This window comes from Coregonus clupeaformis, chromosome 13, assembly GCF_020615455.1.
Source record: "Coregonus clupeaformis isolate EN_2021a chromosome 13, ASM2061545v1, whole genome shotgun sequence".
NCBI lineage: Eukaryota > Metazoa > Chordata > Actinopteri > Salmoniformes > Salmonidae > Coregonus > Coregonus clupeaformis.
In genome coordinates, this window is record NC_059204.1 from 41,530,830 (window position 1) to 41,557,360 (window position 26,531).

The following is a 26,531-nucleotide window of genomic DNA, read 5'->3' on the forward strand; positions in this document are numbered from 1 at the left end:
TCAGTGCGTAGACATATCGCGACATTCCATTGTCGTTCCATTTCCTCTTCCGAAAATTTTGAAGCACACCGAATATCTTCTGTGTTTAATTCAGTTAAAACGCTGGTAAGCTTCTTGGAGAAATAACTGATAAGTAACCATCTTTTTTTTATCTGAAATTGGTTACGAATATTTATGAGCGAAATGCATGAAGGCTAAATACATGTGTTGGGGTAGCTAAAGCAATTGCCACAACCGATAACAGATTTGCCCCCGTCGGGCTCGAGCTAATTCATCTATACGCTCGGTACAATTATGGGCCATAGTTTGCTGTATTAAACATGTTTGTGTTTTGATAATGACAAGTAAGAGAACTTGCCCAACTTGTTGGAGCTATAGGCCTATCAAAATTAGATCTGACTACAGCTTCCATTTTATTCTTCCTATAATCATGTGCCCATTGATGATGACGTGTAACAATCCTATGGTGGAGAATCGAAAATAAAATAATAAAGTATGTCAAATCATGACGCCAGTGATCTTCTTGTCGGAGGTTTAGAAAGATGTCCGAGGTTCCGAGTTGGATGACCGTTGAAAACGATTTCTTTGTCGGAACTAGTTTTTTCCGAGTTACCAGTTGTCTTGAACGCTCGGAAGTCGGAGATTTCCAAGTTCCCAGTTGTTTTGAACGAGGCAATAAGCTGCCTTAGGTAGCCAGATAGAATCCTATGGGTGCGTTCAACTGTCCAGTCGTTACTGACGCCTGCCAGATCTTACAAGGTCTGAGCAGGGGAACGCTAGCCTCGTATGAACTATCCTGATCTCGCGAACTTACATTTTGTTTCGCTACACTGGATACAGCGAAACAGAATTTAAGCTCACAAGATCAGGATGGTTCGAACAAGGCTAGGGGATCGCGACCTATGAGATTTGTGCTTACTTTGTCGTTCATTAAGTCTTTCACGTGTTCCCCAGATATGAGGCTGTGTCTGCTATTTGTGGTCACTCTGTTGTCCTTGGCCCCGGCAGTTCGTGGTGGTGACAAAAAGAAGCTCCAAATTGGCATCAAGAAAAGAGTTGACAACTGCCCCATCAAGTCACGTAAAGGGGATGTGCTGAACATGCACTACACTGTGAGTAATAAGGAGGATGCTTCTCCTTTTGGACACTGAATGAAAAGCAAAATATCTAGAAGCAGCATCTATTTCCATCTAATGCGCATTCAATGAATGTCATCACAATAGATTGGAGATCAGAAATTGACACATTTGAACAAATGACCGTGTGTTTAGTCAATAACTGTGCGTTTGTCTGCAGGGAAAGCTGGAGGATGGAACAGAGTTTGACAGCAGCATTCCAAGGAACCAGCCCTTCACCTTTACTCTGGGAACTGGACAAGTCATCAAAGGCTGGGACCAGGGCCTGCTCGGGTTGGTGCCTGTTTCCTTTTCTTCTTTCCCCCTGTTGACTTGAGTGTGCTCATGCATGTAACTGGATGACTTGTGAGGTATTACATTTGCAGACAGTGTAAAAACTATAGAATGATGTGCTTTTGGATATAAGGTGTAAAAACAAATTGACTTCTGACTTCATGTGAAGTTCTTAATCCATCAATCGCACTTTCTCTCTTTAGAATGTGTGAGGGAGAGAAGAGGAAACTGGTCATCCCCTCTGAGCTTGGTGAGTTTGAACGCTGATACTTCACACTGTTCCAATGGTCACTTACATCTTCCACATGTTCTACTGATGACTAAATCTAGCATGCATTATCAACGTAGGTTATATAAACCCAATCAATTATCATGCAAAATAAAGCCCTATAAACCTTGGAGTCCATTTTCCCAACCCCTCACACTTTTCTGACCTCTCCATTTATATTCCTTCTTTTGTAGGATACGGAGACAGAGGAGCGCCTCCTAAGATTCCAGGTATTTCAGATAATTCTCTACATCTCCCACTGACTTTCTCTACAAGTCAGTGTCTGAGGTAACCATGTCTTATTATTTTATTGTGAAGAGCTTTCTACTATCTTAGGCTGTAACTACCCTGTCTCTCCAACAGGTGGTGCCACTCTCATTTTTGAAGTGGAACTGCTCAGCATCGAGAGGAGGTCTGACTTGTAGTGAACATTAACTTCAAATAAAATAAGCGGCCTGTTAGTGCTGGTTTTAAGTCAGTGTGCCCTACCATAACTCCTAGACCAACACACAGGTTGACCGTTTCTCTTTACCATTAGTCATAGTACTGAGTACTGTATAGTGCTATAAGCAGTTGAAGACCCTGCATAATATACATACTATTCAACTATAACTAACATCATATGTAACTGTGGTACTCCCTGGTGAATTTGAACTCCAATGCCTTAAACATTTGATAATTTTTCGGTCAGCATTCAAAGTTGCTCCTTGCCTCATTCCTGTGTTATGTTTTCCTGAATGTTATGCCATGACCAGCTCTAGCTCTTTGACTTAAATGTATCATCATTCTCATTTGGAGTAATTTACCAGCCTGATAAGTGTAATTTACAGGGTACGTATCATGTTGAAGGAACAGGTTGAATAACACACATGCTATATGGTAGCACAAGATAAGCGATGGTGCACTATTCAATAGGGTTTTGGGCTATATTGAAAGGATTCTTTGTAACAGATTTTCCATTTTGGAATTCCAATTTCACTACATTGGTATACAAGACTTGACCAATGTTCTTGTTTCAGTAAAATATTAAAGATTTGGATTTTCAAAGTGTGACTTTTTCCCACGGAAGATATTTAGCTACAGTACCTTTACATTTGTCATTTAGCAGACTATCTTACTTACAGGAGCAATTAGGGTTAAGTGCCTTGCTCAAGGGCACGTCGGCAGATTTTTCACCTAGCCTGCTCAGGGATTCGAACCAACAACCTTTCGGTTACTGGCCCAACACTCTTAACCGCTAGGCTACCTGCCGCCGCCCCCCCTTACATTAACATCTGAAGTACAGACAAAAGTCAGAGTAGGTAAAACACTTATTGAATTTTAATAAAAATGTAACAAATTGGCAAACAGCACCAGTAAGTATTGCTACATTACATGACTACAGTCTTGCAATCACATCTTGAACACACACACACCACAGATAATACAGTCACCTACCTCCAGCAGATACACTCAAAGTTTATGCAGCAACCCAGTTTATGGTTTGATTCAGTCTTCAAGGTGATACACTGAATCTGGTAGTTAAGTCTGCCCAAAATAACATCACAATGGGGTCCAAAAGATTAAGGAATGATGGTTGTAAGGTATACATACGGTTATGATAGTCATATACACGGTTGATTGGCATATCCAGGAAACTTCTCGGATACAATGGAAACCAGATTATTGTACATGGCTACACTCCAGGACTAAATGTCATACATCTCAAAGACATTGCTTTATCCACAATAGTCAATACAATCATCACTGTTTTCTTCTAAGGCCTTTCCAATCCCTTTCGCAGCGATGAATGATATAGGTATATTTGGTTTGAGAAACAAATGAAACGCTATACAAAGCGAAGGCCTTTCTACACTCGGGTCAGGTCTGAGAGAAACAGACCCACCCCTCACAGTCTCAGGCACCAGGGTGGAGGATGTGGAGAGGAAAACAGTTGAACCGTATGTTATGGTAGGGCTCAAAAGCATTTACTGTAGTGATAGTTTATGTAATGAATTTCAATCGAGCCTAACCATTATTTGCTAATGTTTTCCTATGTTTTATAGCCAGTCATGCATTACTCCCAAAATGAAATAACAGTATTTGCACCCTGAAAACCCGTAGGCTACTGAGGTTATTACAGTACCTAATGTGTGGCATGCTGGTGTTTTGTATTTGAATACTGTCCACACTTGCTCATGTCAAAAGTATAACACATAAAAGTATAACGATCACCCCAATTAGTCCAGTGTAAAATGTTAAAAAGCCCTTCATGCTACCTCAAAAAATATATTTGACAGATGATAGTGCTCGGCTTGAAATCATTACACAGACAACTACCATATCCCACATAAACCATTCTCGGTAACACTTTGCTTGATCTGTAAATCTCATAGTTAAAATGGCATGGCTCGAGCTAATACTAACCAATGACAGTTCACTATTTCAAGCTGTCATTATACATACAGTAATGTAAGTTGACTAATCAACTAACCAATGAGTTAGATTTGTTAGACTGCATAATGTTGCCTCTTGTCATGACTCACTATGAGCTATCATTAAGATGTATGTATTTTGTCATGCTTTGCTGGTGACTTGTATAGCTCAAGTTAAATGTTATCATGTTCTTCCTCCATGTCAACAAATCAGTTTATCAATGCTATACTTTCTAATTATGTTATAACACTCATCACTTACTACTGTTTATGTATAACATGATTATATATCGACAAGAAGTTGTTTAAACAAAGAAAGAGACAGTAAGTGATTGGTCGATCCTCTTCCCTCTATTAATCCTGTTGACTCCGAGGGATTCTAGGTGCTGAGGGATTCTAGGTGCTGAGGGATTCTAGCTGGGTGTCCCTGTGTAGAACTGAGTTGTAATAGGTTGGGGTCATTCAGATGCTAAGGAGGAGATTTTTCATTCTTTTTGGGCGGAGTGCTGAGTTTCTGCAGACCTTTAACCTTCTCTAGGAGAGTCGTGACAAAGTCCTGCAGTAAATGAACAATGGAACGTTTTGTGAAACACTGAACAACTGTTATCATGCATGTTACTGTATTACAATGTTTTTCTAGAAACTTGGTCAAAACAATGTATGGGAGGTTGGTTTCAGACAGTTAATACTTTGTTTCAGTGGATCAGTTGACCCAATGCTGGGTTTAAACAAAAGCTTAACCGTAGCAGAGAATAATCTGATAGAATTTTGAACTTACATCTGTAGGTTTGTAACAGTCAACCAACAAACCCTGCGAAACAAAAGGAAGTGAAAGAGGAAATTAACCTAATTCAAAGCCAGATCCTAACTTCAGATCCACATGGGTAACTTCTGCGTAAATCATGTAATGATATCAATGGGAGATTTGCGATCAGCCTCAAGTTAGGATTCAATCCCTCAATACAAAAGGACAATAATGGATCTGTAGTCAACATTGATTAGGGTTTAATGGTCACCTTGACCCTGGAGGCCCGGTCTCCATCAGTGGGCATATCCAACAGCTCATCCACGTCAATCTCCAACTCCGGAATCTCCTCCTCCTGCGAGAGGCAAAGGGAGGGAGGGAGGGAGAGAGTGATGGTGATAGACAGAAAAGCAGAGAAAATGGAGAAGTCAACAGGGAGGGGGAGAGGAGGGAAAAAAACAGGTGAATAGATCAGACAGGCTTAGGATCAAACTAATCACCCCCTGAACATCCTCCACAGGTCCCCAATGTCCCTGGCTTCCCCCACCCCCTCTGCTTCTCAACACAACAGGATGGGCTGAACCCACTATGTGGTGTGTACTGATAACAATGCACTGACTTCCTGACCACTGCCTTGCTGTCTACTCAATTGAGCATGACTGTTTAGGAGAAGCCATCACTATATAAATAAAATCTGGTTTCCAGTTCATTGTTTTGATGTTTACATAACTATAATCTACAGCCCAAGAGCCTATTCACGAGGTCAATGAGTAGTTTCAAGACCCCACACTCTAGCACAAGCCTGAGGCCCAGAGTCTATTTCCTAAATCAAATGCTGATCAATTACAATATGCCACCCTCTGCTCCTGCCAAGCTCATTATTAGTCCAATTAGCTCTTTACTTACCCAGATGGTCTCTTTGAGGACCATTTGACATAGGTAATGGTCAATGTCATTACAAGAGCAATAATGTGTCATGTCCTGGTGCTACATGTTAATACTCAGTCTATAATGTTGACCACTTTGTTTCAAATAACATATCTGATGCATAGGTGCTGCTGCAACCCTTTTATGTGAACAGTTCATGTGTTAACTGTGTCAAAACACCTATATCTCTTCTGAGGGGTGTTGACAAAAAGCTATTGTTTCCAGGGGTCATTAATGAAACTGATTACATCATACTTGCTCAGGCTGAATACATCACAAACATGTCATGCAGTATGTGCCTCTTCATTTCCATGGAACAGCAGAGGGGATGGGGTGGGATATCTATCCATAGTCAATGATATTTCCTTTGTTGAAGACAATCTGGCATTACCATGATGTAACATTAAAGTGGTCATATATCATAATCCTACAGAGTAGAGGCTGTACTGTAATTGCTTTGCAGGTGCAGTGGCCATAGTGCTCAGTGCCAAGGCCTACTTATCAATGAATGCTGCACACTTTGTATTGGAACAGCACATTCTGTCCATCACTAATTGAGCAGACACCTAATTTCTTCAATTGTTTAGTACAGTATTTCAATGATGTGGCCACACCCTACATTTTGTCTGTAATTCCTACTAAATATTGTTTATATTATTGAATTATTGTATTGCCCTAGGTTTTAATATTACTGCAATTCTATAGCCTACATAAATCCCAATCAAAGTAGAGATCATTGAAGATTGAATTTTTTTTGTAATAATCTATGTCATGGGGAAAAGTCTGTTGTACACAATGAATCATAGAATGTGTCATTGCCTACCTCACAGTCATATAAATCCGTTAACTGCTCAATTATCCACTCCTCCAAATTGAGTCGCTTCCTCAGCTCTTTTCTATCGTATTTCACGGTTACCCGTCCTTGCTTTTGGACGACTTCTGTGTCCTCGGTACCGGGAGGCGTTTGGAAATAAACCCGCGCTTGAGCGGTTGAGTCCTGGCTTGTTAACGTCGCCATAGTCGTCCTATGTCCGTCTAGATAAGACCGGTTCGATTTTAGATGGGGTTATTTGGTCTTTCTTATCAGCAGTTTAAATACCGGGTTGACGCTATTGTTCTCTCTGACCTAACTTGCATTGTATTTCACCAATGACTGAACTACTCATTAAAATAACGTAGGCTAGAATATTCACGCAAATGCTTCACACTAATTAAATTGCAATTATCGATGACAAAAGATTACAGGCAGGTGAAAAATAAGTAAGCATTTTGAGCATACAGAGCATTCACCCTCCTTCAGATGTACAGTCCTATACCGGTGTAGGCAAGGTTGTTGCACAGTCCAAATCCGGTATTAGGCCTTGTCACTTGGTACATTCTAACACGCCGTTATATACCAAGTTAAATACATTGTGCATTTTATTGTACAGTGTAGCCTACAAAATTCTTATAGATAAATTACATGTTAATAACTCTTATATAATTCATTGTCGCAGACTCCCATACCCCATATTTCTATTTTGGACTATCCCAAGTACCAAATGTCAATGACTACGCACCTTTACTCTACCTTTTTATGGATTGTCCACGCAATATTAGTGACATATAGGCCTATAATTGAACAGTGGTCTGTAATTCTTCTGAAATTAAGACATAATAATTGCAACATTCAGACTGGATGGAGTTTAAAGGGCTATAGCTGACAAAAATCAAAATGTAATGCATTGCATATACCTTGATACTTGTATATAAAAACAAAATGCAGGATTATTAACACAATTCCAGTGTCAAATTTATGAAGAAGACAAGAAGGCAATACAGAAGTGAGAATGCTCACTGTGAAAAAAGTAGGCATACCACCAGAGGGCAGACAGCAACCATTATTCCTATCTACCTGGGAAGCAAAACCTCATCTGTCACAATGGTAGACAGTGTTGTCATTTCACCCCTGCAAGGCAAGAGCAGAGGCCATGGGGGTAAGGCTGGTATTAGAGGAATATTAGGATTCCGATTAAATGGAACAGGGGAGGTAGGAATGCATGGGCTTTGGTCAACTGTTTAGTGTTGGATAAGATTAAAACACTTCTTTGGGAATTTGGTTCCAAGCCACGTCCTCTATCATCATGTCATATCAATAAAACATGGTCCAAACGGTTACTGAGATAAAGTTTGGCCAAGGCACACCTGCTGTGTTGAGCCTTAAGATTTCATCTCTACTCTCCGGTCAGGCTGATGGTTGATAGTGGAGCCTACGGTATCCTAGCTGAGAATGTGCCTGAGCAGGACCTGTAAATTTCATCTGTTTATTGCAGTCTGGGGGTGTTCAGAGTTTGAGTGTGCCTCATCCCTTCACCCCTCCTCTTAATGCAGCGTGTCATTGGCTCAGTGGCCTTGTGTATTAGTGATCCCAGAGCTGCATGGTTCTCTAGGGCTGGGTCCCCCCCTGAGCTGCATGGTTCTCTAGGGCTGGGTCCCCCCCAGAGCTGCATGGTTCTTTAGGGCTGGGTCCCCCCCAACCCCCACATGCACCCGATTGGTGGTGGGGGGGTCGAGTTTGGGAAACCCTCTTCTAGGGCACAGCTTCCTCCTCCCTACCCATTTTATGTGAATAATCTTTGTAAAGTGAAGATTGCACTGTCCTACGAAAAGCCAATACAAAATACATGAGATGTTCACAGGAGTGGCTCGGTTGTTTTAAAAGTTAATCAGCAAAATGTAGCAAAGTCTAAAAATAAAAAATACACTTCTTTGACTCTATTAACTCTTCCTGAAGTGAGTGGAAAGGGATTGAGGGTAAATGTACCAGGACAGAAAGGCTCTTAGCTTTTATCTGATCTCTGAAGTCACAAAAAAACAGACAAACAAGCAGAATATAAATTCCATTCCCAATAATCTGACAAGCGTGAGGAGCTGTGGGGGGGGTCGAGTTTGGGAAACCCTCTTCTAGGGCACAGCTTCCTCCTCCCTACCCATTTTATGTGAATAATCTTTGTAAAGTGAAGATTGCACTGTCCTACGAAAAGCCAATACAAAATACATGAGATGTTCACAGGAGTGGCTCGGTTGTTTTAAAAGTTAATCAGCAAAATGTAGCAAAGTCTAAAAATAAAAAATACACTTCTTTGACTCTATTAACTCTTCCTGAAGTGAGTGGAAAGGGATTGAGGGTAAATGTACCAGGACAGAAAGGCTCTTAGCTTTTATCTGATCTCTGAAGTCACAAAAAAACAGACAAACAAGCAGAATATAAATTCCATTCCCAATAATCTGACAAGCGTGAGGAGCTGTGGTGCCTTACTGTTCAAGTGGCGTGAGGAGCTGTGGTGCCTTACTGTTCAAGTGGCGTGAGGAGCTGTGGTGCCTTACTGTTCAAGTGGCGTGAGGAGCTGTGGTGCCTTACTGTTCAAGGGCTGCTACTGCTACGCTATATGACCAAAAGTATGTGGACACCTGCTCGTCAAACATCTTATTCTAAAATCATGGGCATTAATATGGAGTTTGTCCCCCCTTTGCTGCTATAACAGCCTCCACTCTTCTGGGAAGGCTTTCCACTAGATGTTGGAATCTTGCTGCGGGGACTTGCTTCCATTCAGCCATGAGCGTTAGTGAGGTCGGGCACTGATGTTGGGCGATTAGGCCTGGCACAGTCGGCGTTCCAATTCATCCCAAAGGTGTTCGATGGGGTTGAGGTCAGGGCTCTATGCAGGCCAGTCAAGTTCTTCCACACCGCTCTCGATAAACCATTTCTGTATGGAGCTCGCTTTGTGCACAGGGGCATTGTCATGCTGAAACAGGAAAGGGCCTTCCCCAAACTGTTGCCACAAAGTTGGAAGCACAGAATCATCTAGGTAGTCATTGTATGCTGTAGCGTTAAGATTTCCCTTCACTGGAACTAAGGGGCCTAGCCCAAATGATGAAAAACAGCCCCAGACCATTATTCCTCCTCCACCAAACTTTACAGTTGGCACTATGCATTGGGGCAGGTAGCGTTCTCCTGGCATCCGCCAAACCCAGATTCGTCCGTCGGACTGCCAGATGGTGAAGCGTGATTCATCACTCCAGAGAATGTGTTTCTACTGCTCCAGAGTCCAATCGCGGCGAGCTTTACACCACTCCAGCTGACGCTTGGCATTGCGCATGGTGATCTTAGGCTTGTGTGCGGCTGCTCGGCCATGGAAACCCATCTTTGAATGGCGCCGGAGAAGATGGCTGCCGTTTTACAGCCCTCTAACCAATTGTACTATTATGTGTGTTTTTCTGCGTTATTTGTAATTTATTTTGGACATAATGTTTCTGCCATCGTCTCTTATAACCAAAAAGAGCTTCTGGAGATCAGGACAGCGATTACTCACCTCGTATTGGACGAATAATTTTTCTTCAACGAGGCGGCCGCGAAGGATATCCTACAGACACCCGACAAGGCCCAAATCCCTGTCATTCGCATGAGGAAGAGACGGAGATATCGTGGACGTAGGTCGGGGTGCCTTGTAAGGATCCGACGGCGAGCGAGTAAACTGCCGCTCCCATCAATCCTATTAGCCAATCTTCAATCATTGGAAAATAAATTGGATGACCTAAGATTACGGTTATCCTACAAACGGGACATTAAAAACTGTAATATCTTATGTTTCACCGAGTCGTGGCTGAACGACGACATGGATAACATACAGCTAGCGGGCTATACGCTACATCGGCAAGATAGAACGGCTGACTCCAGTAAGACAAGGGGTGGCGGTCTGTGTATATTTGTAAACAACAGCTGGTGCACAAAATCAAATACTAAGGAAGTCTCGAGGTTTTGCTCGCATGAAGTAGAGTATGTTATGATAAGCTGTAGACCACACTATTTACCAAGAGAGTTTTCATCTATATTTTTCATAGCTGTCTATTTACCACCACAAACCAATGCTGGCATTAAGATTGCACTGAATGAGTTGTATAAGGCCATAAATCAACAGGAGAACGCTCATCCAGAGGCAGCGCTCCTAGTGGCCGGGGACTTTAATGCAGGGAAACTTAAATCCGTTCTACCTAATTTCTACCAGCATGTTAAATGTGCAACCAGAGGGAAAAAAACTCTAGACCACCTTTACTCCACACACAGAGACGCATACAAAGCTCTCCCTCGCCCTCCATTTGGCAAATCTGACCATAACTCTATCCTCCTGATTCCTGCTTATAAGCAAAAACTAAAGCAGGAAGCACCAGTGACTCGGTTAATAAAAAAGTGGTCAGATGACGCAGATGCTAAGCTACAGGACTGTTTTGCTAGCACAGACTGGAACATGTTCCGGGATTCTTCAGATAGCATTGAAGAGTACACCACATCAGTCACTGGCTTCATCAATAAGTGCATCGATGATGTCGTCCCCACAGTGACCGTACGTACATACCCCAACCAGAAGCCATGGATTACAGGAAACATCCGCACTGAGCTAAAGGGTAGAGCTGCCGCTTTCAAGGAGCGGGACTCTAACCCGGACGCTTATAAGAAATCCCGCTATGCCCTCCGACGAACCATCAAACAGGCAAAGAGTCAATACAGGACTAAGATTGAATCGTACTACACCGGCTCTGACGCTCGTCGGATGTGGCAGGGCTTGAAAACTATTACAGACTACAAAGGGAAGCACAGCCGTGAGCTTCCCAGTGACACAAGCCTACCAGACGAGCTAAACCACTTCTATGCTCGCTTCGAGGCAAGCAACACTGAAGCATGCATGAGAGCACCAGCTGTTCTGGATGACTATGTGATCACGCTCTCCGTAGCCGATGTGAGTAAGACTTTTAAGCAGGTCAACATTCACAAGGCCGCAGGGCCAGACGGATTACCAGGACGTGTACTCCGAGCATGTGCTGACCAACTGGCAAGTGTCTTCACTGACATTTTCAACATATCCCTGACTGAGTCTGTAATACCAACATGTTTCAAGCAGACCACCATAGTCCCCGTGCCCAAGGACACTAAGATAACCTGCCTAAATGACTACTGACCCATAGCACTGACGTCTGTAGCCATGAAGTGCTTTGAAAGGCTGGTCATGGCTCACATCAACACCATTATCCCAGAAACCCTAGACCCACTCCAATTTGCATACCGCCCCAACAGATCCACAGATGATGCAATCTCTATTGCACTCCACACTGCCCTTTCCCACCTGGACAAGAGGAACACCTACGTGAGAATGCTATTCATTGACTACAGCTCAGCATTCAACACCATAGTGCCCTCAAAGCTCATCACTAAGCTAAGGATCCTGGGACTAAACACCTCCCTCTGCAACTGGATCCTGGACTTCCTGACGGGCCGCCCCCAGGTGGTAAGGGTAGGTAACAACACATCTGCCACACTGATCCTCAACACGGGGGCCGCTCAGGGGTGCGTGCTCAGTCCCCTCCTGTACTCCCTGTTCACCCACGACTGCATGGCCAGGCATGACTCCAACACCATCATTAAGTTTGCCGACGACACAACAGTGGTAGGCCTGATCACCAACAACGATGAGACAGCCTATAGGGAGGAGGTCAGAGACCTGGCCGTGTGGTGCCAGGATAACAACCTCTCCCTCAACGTGACCAAGACAAAGGAGATGATTGTGGACTACAGGAAAAAAAAGAGGACTGAGCACGCCCCCATTCTCATCGACGGGGCTGTAGTGGAACAGGTTGAGAGCTTCAAGTTCCTTGGTGTCCACATCACCAACGAACTATCATGGTCCAAACACACCAAGACAGTCATGAAGAGGGCACGACAAAGCTAGTATTATTATTATTATTATTATTATTATTATTATTAAAGCCTATTCCCCCTCAGGAGACTGAAAAGATTCGGCATGGGTCCTCAGATCCTCAAAAAATTATACAGCTGCACCATCGAGAGCATCCTGACTGGTTGCATCACCGCCTGGTATGGCAACTGCTTGGCCTCCGACCGCAAGGCACTACAGAGGGTAGTGCGTACGGCCCAGTACATCACTGGGGCCAAGCTTCTTGCCATCCAGGACCTCTATACCAGGCGGTGTCAGGGGAAGGCCCTCAAAATTGTCAAAGACTCCAGCCACCCTAGTCATAGACTGTTCTCGGAGTGCCAAGTCTAGGTCCAAAAGACTTCTCAACAGCTTCTACCCCCAAGCCATAAGACTCCTGAACAGCTAATCATGGCTACCCGGACTATTTGCACTGCCCCCCCACCCCATCTTTTTACGCTGCTGCTACTCTGTTAATTATTTATGCATAGTGTCACGAGTTGCTAAGCCAGAACCCAGAAGCAGACCAGGACAAGGTAAGTTGAAACGAAGGTGAGTGTTTATTTACAAATTCAAGAGTGATGCTGAATAATCCAGGGAACAGAGCGGGCGGCGTTGATTAGTTGTTGGGGGTGCAGTGGTTGATCCCATCCTGGGTCGGCAGCCGCCGACCACCAGGCAGAGGTTGGATGAAGGTTCCGGACGGGTGACTGCAGATGGAACAAAACGGGGGTAAGTAAGCAACAAACCAACAAGGTGCAAAAACAACAAAACTAACGCTAGGCTCTAAGACTGATACTCTGGTAAACCTACTGTTCATGGCTAACGATCCGGCAGGGAATGGATGTTAGGCCAGAGCCTAAGAAGGGTGATGATCAGGACCAGGTGTGCAGATTGCTGATGGGATGCAGGTGCGGAAATCAAGAGAGCTCCCCGGAGCGTTCCAGAACCCTCGGGAAACTGGAGATCACGAACATAAAAACTAGTCCACAGACAGGACCCGACTCAGACTGCCGGGATCGTTACACATAGTCACTTTAACTCTACCCACATGTACATATTACTTCAACTACCTCAACTAGCCGGTGCCCCCGCACATTGACTCTGCACCGGTACCCCCCTGTATATATAGCCCCCCTACTGTTATTTTATTTTACTTCTGCTCTTTTTTTCTCAACACTTTTTTGTTGTTGTTTTATTTTACTTTTTATTAAAAATAAATGCACTGTTGGTTAAGGGCTGTAAGTAAGCATTTCACTGTAATGTCTGCACCTGTTGTATTCGGCGCATGTGGCCAATAAAATTTGATTTGATTTCATGAAGCTCCCGACTAACAGTTTTTGTGCTGACATTGCTTCCAGAGGCAGTTTGGAACTTGGTAGTGAGTGTTGCAACCAAGGACAGACGATTTTTACGCTCTACATGCTTCAGCACTCGGCGGTCCCATTCTGTGAGCTTGTGTGGTCTACCACTTCAAGGCTGAGCCACTGTTGCTCCTACACATTTCCACTTCACAATAGCAGCACTTACAGTTGACCGGGGCAGCCTTAGCAGGGCGGAAATTTGACGAACTGACTTGTTGGAAAGGTGGCATCCTATGACGGCGCTACGTTGAACGTCACTGAGCTCTTCAGGATGGCCATTCTACTGCCAATGTTTGTCTATGGAGGTTGCATGGCTGTGTGCTCAATCTTATACACCTGTCAGCAACGGGTGTGGCTGAAATAGCGGAATCCACTAATTTAAAGGGGTGTCCACATACTTTATGATCATCATACACTATATATATAAAAGTATGTGGGAACTCTAGCAGGGCATTTCAACTTGTTTTAGGCACCAGACACCTTGGGAGAACTAGACATTGTTTCTCGTCTTACCTGAATAATGTGTGCTCTATGGCAGCCAACTCACCAATATTCAAATTATTACTGAAATGGAAAACATTGGCTCAAGTGGTGAAACATAGCATAGCTGTGTATCATGGTTAACCAAGGCCTCCCAAGTGGCACAGCGGTCTAAGGCACTGCATCTCAGTGCTTGAGGCGTCACTACAGACCCGGGTTTGATCCTGAGCTGTGTCGCAGCCGGCCGCGACCGGGAGACCAATGAGGCGGCGCACAATTGGCCCAACGTCGTCCGGGTTAGGGTTTGGCCGCCCGGAATGTCCTTGTCCCATCACGCTCTATCGACTCCTGTGGCGGGCCGGGCGCATGCACACTGACATGGTCGCCAGTTGTACGGCGTTTCCTCCGACACATTGGTGCAGCTGGCTTCCGGGTTAAGCGAGCAGTGTGTCAAGAGGCAGTGCGGCTTGGCAGGATCGTGTTTCGGAGGACTCTCGACCTTCGCCTATCCCGAGTCCATACAGGAGTTGCAGCGATGGGACAAGACTGTAACTACCAATTGGATATCACGAAATTGGGGAGAAAAAGGGAAAGAAAATATCATGGTTAACCAAGTGGGATTACATTAGCCATGTCTTTGGGTTGGTTTTCTCTGTGTCTGATTCATCCTCACTCTTGGAGGTGGCACTATGATGATGACTAACAAGATTCACCATGTGACTCATTGTCCAAAACAACCAAGTTTGTTCTGAGAAATTCTAATATATTTGTACCTATACCCTCTGAAACTCTGCCATGTTCTCTCTGTGGGATGTTAGAGATAATAAATCACAATTTTGCTCATGTGGAAATTATCTTGTATTTGTCATGGTTCTGAACATAATTCAAAAGCTCTGTGCATCTACTGACATCCACTTTTGAAAGAGAATAATCTGTGTTGATGAGGAACAGACAGATATTACTGTATTACTGTATATTACTGTACTCTTGATTTTGATATTACTGTATATGTAGCGGGTACATGCTATTTTTACTAAACAAAACAGACTCATGTTCCCACTGCAATATCCATGTTCCAATTATATAAGTAATTATATTAAATTGTTTTCATTCGTGACACTGAACAAAATGATAATGTCAGTGTAGCAAAAAGTGTGCCCTTCTTGTGTCAGATGACTAACACCTACAGTTTAAATAAATGAAACATGACAACCGTAATTGTACAGAATGGAATCAATTTCCAATAACCACTCTGTGCAAGTGATCCGCTGACCCTTGAGTCACGCATGAATTGCTGCCGTGGCAACTGTGATGGATGACAGTGAATTTACAGTGGATGTGGTTGTCACTGCGTTGCAGGTGAAAATACAGCTGGCAATAACAGAGCTTGGCTCAGGTCACCGTATCATAATGTTTTCATCTTATTTAGCTCCCTCTGGCAGATTCTGTTATTGTAACTGAAGGAGCTCAACAAAGCATAAACATACTGTACACATCATGACATTGTTCTTGTCGTTTGTACAGGTGTAGATTATGCAGAACTGGTGATGGAACTTTTCTGTGGAATGCAGTGACAATAACACACATCTTAAAACTTTAGCCATGGATGGGTTGGATAGGAAAGCTACATACCTAGATGGAGGGTCACATTAAACAGTAGAACTAAGAGCAGATTTTGGTAACTAATCCTTACAGAATCCACTCAAACTACAGGTAAGAACCAGGAAGTTTGATTTGAGGTATTTGTTTGATTTGCAGGTGCTGATGAGGGGGCTTTTCCAGACTTCTTTTAAAGACTAAAAGAAAGTGTTGCATAACAATACTAATCCTAAACACAAATGCTGGGAAGGCATCTACTGAAAATGAATCCAATTGGGTGGTGAGGATCTATGTGGATTAGATACGCCAGTGTTGGGGATGGGTACACTGCACGCTCAGAGAGGGGGGGAGGATGGGTGATCTCCCATGCAAAGGTAGCCGCGAGAAGGCTCACTTGACAGTCCAAAGGCGCTTAGCCATCACTGAGAAAATGCTTATTTTCCTTTGGGTGAAGCCGAACAGTAATATGCTGAGAATGTGATTCAGCTCAAATACATTATTAACTACCAGCCATACGTCTGAGTTCAAGCTCTTGTCCAGCTCTGGTAGATAATGTGCCGGAGCTCTCCATCATCGCATCAATATCAATATATATTTGAGTCTGGGACTGACACACACAGTTTCCACACAAGAATAGATGAAAAGACAGGACAAAAAACGCATAAAATAATGTTACGTTAGCAGAGATCCAGATAGACAAGAGATGCAATATTCCCACTGGACTGGTGGTTGTGGCAGTATTGTCAGTGGGCCACAAATAGGCAAATAACGGTGCAGCGGTATGCAGAACGACATCTCGTAACGCACAACTAGTCAGTCGTTGTCACGGATTGGCCATTGCAGCAGACGGCCATTGCAGCAGACGACCACACCGGCTTCCACTCCTATCAGCTAAAAACAAGAAGAAGCGGCCCCAGTGGGCACGTGATCACCAACACTGGACAATTGAGGAGTGGAAAACATTGCCTGGTCTGACGAATCCCGGTTCCTGTTGTGTCATGCTGATGGCAGAGTCAGGGTTTGGCATTAGCAACATGAGTCCATGGCCTCACCCTGCCTGGTGTCAACGGTGCAGGCTGGTGGTGTAATGGTGTGGGTAATGTTTTCGTGGCACACATTAGGTCTCTTGATGCCAATTGAGCAACATTTCCATGCCCAGAAGAATTTAGGTTGTTCTGGAGGCAAAGGGGAGTCCTACCCAGTACTAAACTGGCCACTGAGTGTATTTTGAGTACTATAGTACAGTTAATCTCTACTGATCACCAACAAGTGTGTTATTCATGCTAACCCAGACTGTTTATCTCTACTGATCATCAACAAGTGTGTTGTTCATGCTAACCCAGACTGTTCATCTCTACTGATCTCCAACAAGCATGCTAACCCAGACTGTCATTCATGCTAACCCAGACTGTTTCCTGGTCAGTGGCTAGGGAAATCAACGAGACAGACTGCTGTTCATTTGGACTTTCCCTTCGGCACATTTGTGTTTAGAGACATTGAAAGCCATAGGCTATGACGTACTGTAGTACAGTATATCACATCTTCCACAGTACAGTATTGTCTAATAGCTCAGTCACTATTAGAGTAGTTACAGTATCTCCACTAATATCATCTACAATTATTCCCCTATCACCCTGGCCCAGTCGTACGTCTTTATAGTAATGTTTTGACAATTCTCTGCTATAGTGTTCTGAAGTAATTGAATTAATAGGGGTATTTACGGCAGCTCGATCTGTTAGCCCTTTCTGCACTTCAGACATTTTTGTCTTCTTCCTTTCTCTTTCCCTCCCTTTGTTTCTCTAATGACTGTTTTGCACTGCTGTGCAGTTCTCCTGTTTGGGGAATAAGTTTGTGTCGGAAACCATCTGTCAGACATTCCTGTAACACTGGATCTTAGAAAGCAATATCATGGCTCCCCATTCAGTCATTCATTCATTCATGCATGCATGTTCTTTTCATTAAAACGTAGTTTCTGCTTTTTTGGACCTTTTTATATCGCATCTAGAGTCAGGACTAAATCACTTCTTTTTTTTATTCATTTAGCTAACCCTTCGTAAATGTGTTTTATTTGGTCCAATTCGCAGGACTGAGATAAATGTTATAAATATTCATGAATATTGGAGTTGCATAACACACACTAACTCTCTCATCACTCACTCTCACTCACTCACTCACTCACTCACTCACTCACTCACTCACTCACTCACTCACTCACTCACTCTTTGTTGGGAAGTATATGCACCCAGGGCCCAATTCAGACTTAAGATAAGTAGACTTAACATGGACTTAAGTCAATAAAATATAAACTTAGGGCTGGATTCAATCCGTATCGCAGAGGTATCGCGGAAGAGCTGCGTAATAGACTATGTATCACCGCCTGGTACGGCAACTGCACCGCCCGAACCGCAGGGCTCTCCAGAGGGTGGTGCGGTCTGCCCAACGCATCGCCAGGGGCACACTGCCTGCCCTCCAGGACACCTACAGCACCCGATATCACAGGAAGGCCAAAAAGATAATCAAGGACATCAACCACCTGAGCCACTGCCTGTTCACCCCGCTACCATCCAGAAGGCGAGGTCAGTACAGGTGCATCAAAGCTGGGACAGAGAGACTGAAAAACTGCTTCTATCTCAAGGTCATCAGACTGTTAAATAGCCATTACTAGCCGGCGACCACCTGGTTACTCAACCCTGCACCTTAGAGGCTGCTGCCCCATATACATAGACATGGAATCACTGGTCACTTTAATAATGGAACACTAGTCACTTTAATATTGTTTACATACTGGGTTTACTCATTTCATGTGTATATACTGTATTATTTTCTACTGTACATTGCTCGTCCTAATATTTAGATATTTCTTAATTCCATTCTTTTAATTTTAGATTTGTGTGTATTGTTGTGAATTGTTAGATACTACTGCACTATTGGAGCTAGGAACACAAGCATTTCGCTACACCCGCAATAACGTCTGCTAAATATGTGTATGTGACCAATAAAATGTGATTTGATTTGATTTATAGCTCAATTGAAATGTGAAGGCAATGTCCTGCGTTCACGGAGACTGCATTCACGCTAAATGCTGCATATGTCGGCTCAATCGGATTACCTTGAAATGTTTCTGCGGCTCTTCCGCGATACGGATTGAATTCAAACGTTAGTTATATCAATTTATCTCACGTCCTAATAGGGCCCTCATAGACAAGAATACAAGACCATAGTAGTTAAATCAGTACAGGCTTAACTGAACAACAAAGACGGAATATTATATGACATGTTATTAAATAGTTAGGGGAATGGCCTCATCTCTGAGGACCCAAATTATGTGATGGCATGTAGCACTATGCGGGGCTGCTGGCATAAAAGAAATGGGGGAAAGGAGTTCCAATGAGTTCCAATGACGGGCCTTAAGGTTATTATAGCTGGTGGTGGTGGGGAGGTGGATGGTTGTCAAAAACGTTTGCTGAAAAACAGCTAGTGAGAAAATGAGGGTAAGTTGACATATAAATACATTCCAAGATTTACACCCATTGGTTGAGCGAGAGGAAGGTGATAATTGCAAGAGTGAGCCCATATGTTAAACAGCAAGCGTGCGGAATGTGCATAATTGTGCCGTGCTTATGGGCTATAAGGTAAATAGGTGAATGACATTCCGCACATGGCTAATAGGAAAGAGGAGAATAAACAAGATGTTAACTTGTATTCCTTCCCACTATGCCCGTAGAATAGGAAACAAATTGAATTATGTTCTGCTTACTGGATGAAGTTAAACGAGCATTCAGACCAGCCTTCCAGATTGAACTTTCCTAAACGACATAACAATTACTAAATGTTTTAGTTGAGTCCACCACTGGGTGATGAATAGGAATTTCTGTAAAATAGTGTTTCATAAAAGGCCAGATTATCATAGGATTGCTGAAAAGACAAACTGGCCAGCCAAATATATCAATATCTACTGAAAGAGTTCAAAGCATAGCACCATACTAATATAATGCAGAGCACAACACAAACAGTGCATCTCTCAAAATACTCTTTACATAGGAAGTTGCACTTGCATCATATAAATAAATATGCCATTATATCATATAGTAGTTGTGCTGCTAAACATTCCTCATGGGGGTTCTATCATGACTCTATCCTTGGGCATCTGCCCCTGGGTTCAAGCTCTCCTACTCTATTCCTGAGTTCTCTTTCTCTCTCTGGGTTCAGGCTCTCCAAGTCTATTCTTGAGCTCCCTCTCTCTCTTTCTGGGTTCAGGCTCTCCGAGTCTATTCCTGAGCTCTCTCTCTCTCTCTCTCTCTCTCTCTCTCTCTCTCTCTCTCTCTCTCTGGGTTCAGGCTCTCTGAGTCTATTCCTGGGGTCCCTCTCTCTGCATTCCAACAATATGACATTCCTAACCAAAAATGAAGAGATACCTATTTTTGTTTGAAAAAGATGAACTGCTTCACAATAGCTCATTTACTCTATATGCAGTGAGTCAGAGAGAGAGAGACGAGGAGAATTACCTTAAATGGAAATTACAACGAACACGCCTACCTCACTGCACTGATACCAGACAACGCAATGACAGAAAGACAATGACTCTTTGCGAGGTCGCCTAGCAACAAGAAGAACTAAAAATACATGCAGAGGTGCGCACTTTATATTGCCTGTATTTGCTACAAGTATATGAATAAATGTATGATACACACTTTGAAATGTAAGCACATAAACTTTTGTTGCTACCTAGTGACCAGAGAAATCCTTTTGAAGCTACAGAGCAGGAAACCCCACTCTCAGGCGTGCCGCATACCCCTTTCCTACAGTATTAGTATTAGTTTCCTACACTTTCCTACAAGTGTAGTATCCAATAGATCAGAATGAATAATACATGCATTGCTGTGCTAGCTAGTAGTATATTGATTGTTCATATTGACTATACATGCTCTTGAAATTGAATTGTGATCTTTACCCTCCTGTGCTGTGCTTGGTGTCAAACCAACTCTTGATACTGAAAACTGTCTGGAATAACAATTGAGCTGTGACATTTGACATCTGGCTGCAGCAGGTCCAGCATCTAAATGATTTACATTCATTGCTACTCTCATAGATAAGAGAGAGATCATAAAATAGCATTCCACTGATGAGACACCATAGTAACTAGCATGGACTGGGTAATAGGGGAAAATACCAACTGATGAAGAGGGAATCATGCCAGGTGCTGCATGGTACACAGGTGCCATGGTTTCACTCCAACAGAGTCACAATTGCCCAAATTGACGCGTTCTGTGGCTTGATTGGCATAACCTTGACTTTGGTTTGCTTTTTAAAGCAAGCCAGCTCTGTGGCCTCCAGGAACTTATTTGAGAGACACAGACATTCAGTAGAGGCAGACTTACTATCCCCACAGTTGATTTGAGTTACACGCTACCAGAGTTGGGGACTTGAGTCTCAGACTTGAGTCACACCTAAGGCGCAAAAATATAGATTTGTGACTTGAGTCAGACTATGACTTCCGACCTGACTCAGATTCGTGCTTGATAACTCTGAGACTGAATTAAAATGTTAGTGTTCTAATACTGTTCAGTGAATTAAATCCAAAGTCCAACTAACGTTAACTAACTACATGTAACTGATCAACTACAGGACTTCCTGTAGATTTTTTCCTGCAAGATTCCTGTAGGATTCCTGTAGAACGCTCACTCTACTTGAAGCTGCTGTCGCAGCCCAAGGATCTACATCAAAGAAAAGTGGTTCATGTCAAAGACGTCCCTCCTTGTCACAGACCAGGAAAATGTATTGTCTGTGGAGAAACGGGGACTCCACTGAGAGGGTTAGAGCAAAAAGTTATAAATTCCCTACTTGTGGTGTGTGATCCATTGGGATGCCTAACCACAACAAGCATCATGAAAACTTCCTGAAGCATATGTTCCAGGTTGATCAGAGCAGATGGAGGAGGGCGAGGAAATGAGGGCGCAGAGACTACGCTTAATGATTATGTAATGTAAGAAAAGTTATTTATAGAAACTCTTAAAGTGAATAAAAAGTGAACAGTGAGAGAGCAATGAATGCGCAGAGATGGGTCAGGTATGGCATACTCTTAGAAAGAAAGGTGCTATCTAGAATCTTAAAGGGTTCTTTGGCTGTCCCCATAGGAGAAACCTTTGAAGAACCCTTTTTGGTTGCAGGTAGAACCCTTTTGGGTTCCATGTATAACCCTTTCTACAGAGGGTTCTACATGGAACCCAAAAGGGTTTTACCTGTAACCAAAAAGGTTTCTCCTATGGGGACAGCCGAAGAACCCTTTTGGAATCTGTCTTTTTAAGAGTGCAGTAACTATGTTACTTAACCTACTCAATCAGTCATGCAGTGGTATTCAGGTTCACCTGTCAAGAACATTCACTTACACTGCCAAATGCAGTTTAGATTCAACAAAACAATGTTTACCAACGTGAATCAATAAGAAACTTAGCAGCTTACTGATCCAAACATGCTTTCTCTCTGGATGGGACTAAATGCTATTTTTGACATATCCTGTAAGCTCAGCCACCAGTTATGATTGAAAAGGGATCCGAGTCCCGATTAAGGAATAAACCAAACTCAATTTTGAGAAATAATAAATAAACAACTTTTATTTCCATTGATCATACATTTAGCGTGCATATTAATCCAAATAAAAGCAGCAATGATCATGTAATTATGAATACATCTAGAAATGATAAGAATGGATCTGAGGATCCTAGATTTCAAACATAAGGTCTAAACACTGTCCTTATGCAAATTATAGGAAGGTTTGGCAATAATTTAGTTGTGGTCTTTTTTCATAACAGTACAGTATTGTCATAGTTATTTTGTTACCATTTTCAAACCTGTATATTGGAATGTATGTGCTATGTTTAGGAAATAAACTAACGCTTTAAAAACGTTTTTTGTACTCCTATGCAGTGCTTTGACATGTAGCTGAAATATGTTCAAAGCCTGAATGTGATGGAGACTAAAAATGATTTTTTGAGAGGATTCCTTGGAACATAACTCAGAAGTGTAGACATTTCATCATTGAAATCTATACCCCCTTGAGTAAAAATGTTTTGATGGTATAAAGTCATGCCTTCCATCAAACTCTGAAGACAAGGAGTACAAATACCTTGAATTATCCACATCCACACACTCACACACTCATAGAACACCTTAGGAAAAAATTTGCTTCAACATGGTCCCCAATTTATATTTCAAAGCACACTTTTCAAGAATCAGGAAAACTCTGGCAGGTTTTGTCTCACATAGATTAGTGTCCTGTAAAAAAAAGGGAAAAAAAGAAGGCTATTGGAAGAAGTCCTTACAAGACTAAGAGATTGTCCCCAGACAGAGTCTGGATCAGGGAACCAGGCAGTGATACTCATATGTTGCTGTGCTTAGCTTGGATTCACATCTAGACTTTCACTCATGATGATAGCCGTATTAAAAAGTTTACATACAATACTTCAAAATGTTTCTATCATTCAATTCTTCACTCAATACATGCAAAAGAACACTCACAGTCTCACTCTCTCACATGTACACAACTAGTAGTAGTATTATCTTTTACATGATATACAATAAATAGTTTGAGATAATAAATATGAATATTAATCTTATTAACAAACACCAACAGCTTTGTTCAACTGATCTCCATTTCCTGAATAGCATCTGACATTATTTTTCGCTCTCAGTGGCTGCTAATTCTAATGCAATACCATGCAAACTGTAGTTCTTCCACTTCACAACTCCCATCACAAGTTGTCTTTTTAGACCGTGTTCAAAGATAATATATGGCATTGTTTTATCTACAAACACTTAGATTTTCAAACATCTTTACTATCTTGGCATCATTTTCAAAAATTTCCACAAGACAACTACATGACGTTGTTGAAAAAGAAGAGAGGGTTAGGATGAGGGTGAGGGAAGTAGTCAATGTTCAGGGCAGAGGCTGAGAATCTTCATGGGAATGATTGTGCTTGGTGGGCATCAGGGGTTAGAGAGTTGGTCAACCAGGAACCAATGTTAAGACATGGGGAGAGAGAGGATCTGATCCAGCTCTGATCTCTGAGTCAGTGTGCATAATCTCCAAGACATTCAGACTGATTAACTAGGGCCGTACTCTATCTGAATGCAGAGATGCAGGAAAGAGGCAGTGGGGCTAAAATAGCTAAGGGTTCAGGATAGGCTATAAACAAAACGGGAGCATTCTCAGAAGAGTCAAGGGTCATTTTATTTCCCTCGTTTGTGCAGACAGCCTGGTTAGATAAAGCTATGCCTCAAGGCATGAGTCCTCCCAAGATATACACCAAGTCATTAGCTGGTCCCAGTATGCTTCCAACAGAATGACTAAGGCTGCCATCCACGTCATTGTAAATTGGATAGAAGTCTTCAGAGTCAAGCAACCACTGTAGCAATAATAACAAACTATAGAAATACTTTAAAACACTCAGAGAAGTACAGAAAAATGAGCAGGATAGACATGTAAACAATAGGAGACAAGCTTTCTCCTTCAATCTCTCTCTCTCTTTCTCTCGCTCTCGCGCTCTGTCTGTCTCTCAGAAGCCTGGCACGTGGCAGTAGGCCTCCAGGGAGGCCAGCATGATATACATGAGCCAGACGGAGAAGAAGAAGAGGGAGGTGAGGAGTTTCGCGGTCCGCGGACCCCCCAGTTCGCCCCCTGCCACGCCGGCCCGGCGGCGGTACATCAGCACCAGGACACACACGAACGCCATGATGGTGAACAAGGTGACAGAGAAGGCCAGCGAGCCTGGCTCCACAAGGAACTTCTTGCCCTTGGTCTTCCAGTAGACGGCTGCGATGGTCCACGCCACGCCGATGCCCAGGAACACATTCACTGCATTACTGCCTGTCACGTTGCCGATGGAGGCGTCAGCGTACTGGTCCTGGATGGCTGCCACTTTACTGGCAAAGGTGTCTGGGAGAACATGCAGGAAGCAGAAATAGCTGGTTAGAAAACAGTTACTGATTCTGGCAAGGTTTAAAATCGGACAACAGAGACAGATACAGCCCAGAGAAAGACTGACAGACAGAGAGAGGCTACACAGAGATAGACAGGCACCCACCTGGAACGGAAGTCCCCAGGGCCACAAATACTACGGCAGTGACAGAATCCTTGAGCCCCACTGTGCAGCCAAAATGAGAGGCCAGGTCCCCGGTCACAGCCGTCAGAACACCAATCAGGGAGATGGACACAAAGAAGCAGGCCCAGCCGTTCCAGTACTCTGTGGGCGGGACAAAGGCGAACAGAACCTTCCAGAACACTGTGAGGAAGTGCATGATGTAGTCGAAACAGGATGGCAGGCGCTCCTCCCCACTCTCCTCCTCATCATCATCACCTGGGAGAGAGAAAGAGAGAGGTGTTTACACAGTTTCAAAATTCATGACCCTTTTGTTGCTTCAACTTGAACAGCAACTTGCATGTCTGTTACTTCATTACTGCTCCCAGTGTGATTTCTCTGCCCTGAACAACACACCTCTGACTCTCTGTTAATGCAAGACCATGCAGCGTTAATGAGTCTGCCCCTGAGATTTAGGAGTGAAGGAGAGAGAGGCACTCACCTGCACTGACAGTGACAGCATTGACAAACTGCTCTCTCCAGCTACTGCTGCCCACCACCAGAGCAAGGTTAGTCTTCTTAATCAGCTTATCCACTGTGTTCTACACACACAAACATACACACAGACATACACACAAACATACACACAAACATACACACAAACATACACACGGACACACACATGGACAAGCAAAAATGCAAGAAAATAATGACAATCAGATTTCAGCTATCATAAAATAGAATTATCAATACATAGAATGGATAGAGAAGTATTGTATGGGGTGGATGAGGTCAGGGTTGGTCTGATGTTTATGCTGTGTGCAATGTCATCTTGCCCCATTTTTTTTTACTACATTTGTTTGTTTAGTAATATTTAACAGAGGGCAAAGGCTGATCTCTCTAACCAGCGGACATGCTTTTAATAAATATGATTTTGCGGGGGGGTGGGGATTTGTGCGTAAGAGAGGGTTTTGTAGGTTACCTTGAACTCGTAGGACTCCTCGATCACCACCTCCAGCTTGGTGTGTTCTCCCAGGCTGGGACAGCCCATCTTGGACACCTCCTCCTCATCAGTTCCTGCTGGCTTGTTGTCATTGGAGTCTCCTGTGAAGCAAAGGAACAATTCAATGTCAACCTATCCTTACCTCCTGCTATATAACATGTACCGGTATACAAAATTGCAATGTAATTTACTTATCAAATGAATGATCTGAGCATAAATAGTACAGTGAGGGAAAAAAGTATTTGATCCCCTGCTGATTTTGTACGTTTGCCCACTGAAAAAGAAATGATCAGTCTATAATTTTAATGGTAGGTTTATTTGAACAGTGAGAGACAGAATAACAACAAACAAAATCCAGAAAAACGCATGTCAAAAATGTTATGAATTGATTTGCATTTTAATGAGGGAAATATTTGACCCCCTCTCAATCAGAAAGATTTCTGGCTCCCAGGTGTCTTTTATACAGGTAACGAGCTGAGATTAAGAGCACACTCTTAAAGGG

General features: G+C 43.0%; 3 protein-coding genes across 6 annotated transcripts in view; 1 reads left to right on the plus strand and 2 right to left on the minus strand.

Annotated features, from left to right (window-relative positions):
- On the plus strand, positions 1-2,727 carry LOC121579481 (peptidyl-prolyl cis-trans isomerase FKBP2). Of its 2 annotated transcripts, none has more exons than XM_041894085.2 (6): positions 1-105; positions 955-1,112; positions 1,297-1,409; positions 1,613-1,659; positions 1,872-1,907; positions 2,041-2,727. In XM_041894085.2, exons 2-6 carry the CDS (start codon positions 957-959, stop codon positions 2,100-2,102), a joined length of 414 nt encoding a protein of 137 aa, XP_041750019.1. In that variant the 5' UTR covers positions 1-105; positions 955-956; the 3' UTR covers positions 2,103-2,727. The 2 variants fall into 2 exon arrangements, with proteins under 2 accessions (XP_041750019.1, XP_041750020.1); XM_041894086.2 differs by having other exon boundaries at positions 7-105; positions 1,009-1,112.
- Positions 2,728-2,975: 248 nt separating this feature from the next.
- Positions 2,976-7,109, minus strand: LOC121579482 (protein phosphatase 1 regulatory subunit 14B-like). Its single transcript, XM_041894087.1, has 4 exons — positions 6,587-7,109; positions 5,108-5,191; positions 4,870-4,902; positions 2,976-4,647 (listed from the first exon to the last, which is right to left on the minus strand). Exons 1-4 carry the CDS (start codon positions 6,779-6,781, stop codon positions 4,561-4,563), a joined length of 399 nt encoding a protein of 132 aa, XP_041750021.1. The 5' UTR covers positions 6,782-7,109; the 3' UTR covers positions 2,976-4,560.
- Positions 7,110-22,545: 15,436 nt separating this feature from the next.
- LOC121579483 (sodium/calcium exchanger 1) overlaps positions 22,546-26,531 on the minus strand; it is a 56,820-nt gene continuing 52,834 nt past the window's right edge. For all 3 annotated transcript variants that reach the window (XM_041894088.2, XM_041894090.2, XM_041894089.2), the window contains 4 exons: positions 26,009-26,130; positions 25,529-25,628; positions 25,033-25,305; positions 22,546-24,884 (listed from right to left, as the gene is read on the minus strand). In XM_041894088.2, coding sequence (XP_041750022.1) covers positions 24,505-24,884; positions 25,033-25,305; positions 25,529-25,628; positions 26,009-26,130 — 875 coding nt within the window. In that variant the 3' untranslated portion in view covers positions 22,546-24,504. The remainder of the gene's footprint in view (positions 24,885-25,032; positions 25,306-25,528; positions 25,629-26,008; positions 26,131-26,531) is intronic.

What these genes read in the sequence shown, in the direction of transcription:
- LOC121579481 (XM_041894085.2), top strand. Translation starts at nt 957, where the DNA reads ATGAGGCTGTGTCTGCTATTTGTGGTCACTCTGTTGTCCTTGGCCCCG. An exon ending in TGCTGAACATGCACTACACT is followed by an intron (nt 1,113 to 1,296) that starts GTGAGTAATAAG and finishes GTTTGTCTGCAG; the next exon opens with GGAAAGCTGGAGGATGGAAC. An exon ending in TGGGACCAGGGCCTGCTCGG is followed by an intron (nt 1,410 to 1,612) that starts GTTGGTGCCTGT and finishes TTCTCTCTTTAG; the next exon opens with AATGTGTGAGGGAGAGAAGA.
- LOC121579482 (XM_041894087.1), bottom strand. Translation starts at nt 6,781, where the DNA reads ATGGCGACGTTAACAAGCCAGGACTCAACCGCTCAAGCGCGGGTTTAT. An exon ending in CGGATTTATATGACTGTGAG is followed by an intron (nt 5,192 to 6,586) that starts GTAGGCAATGAC and finishes TGCCTCTCGCAG; the next exon opens with GAGGAGGAGATTCCGGAGTT. An exon ending in ACCGGGCCTCCAGGGTCAAG is followed by an intron (nt 4,903 to 5,107) that starts GTGACCATTAAA and finishes TTTGTTTCGCAG; the next exon opens with GGTTTGTTGGTTGACTGTTA.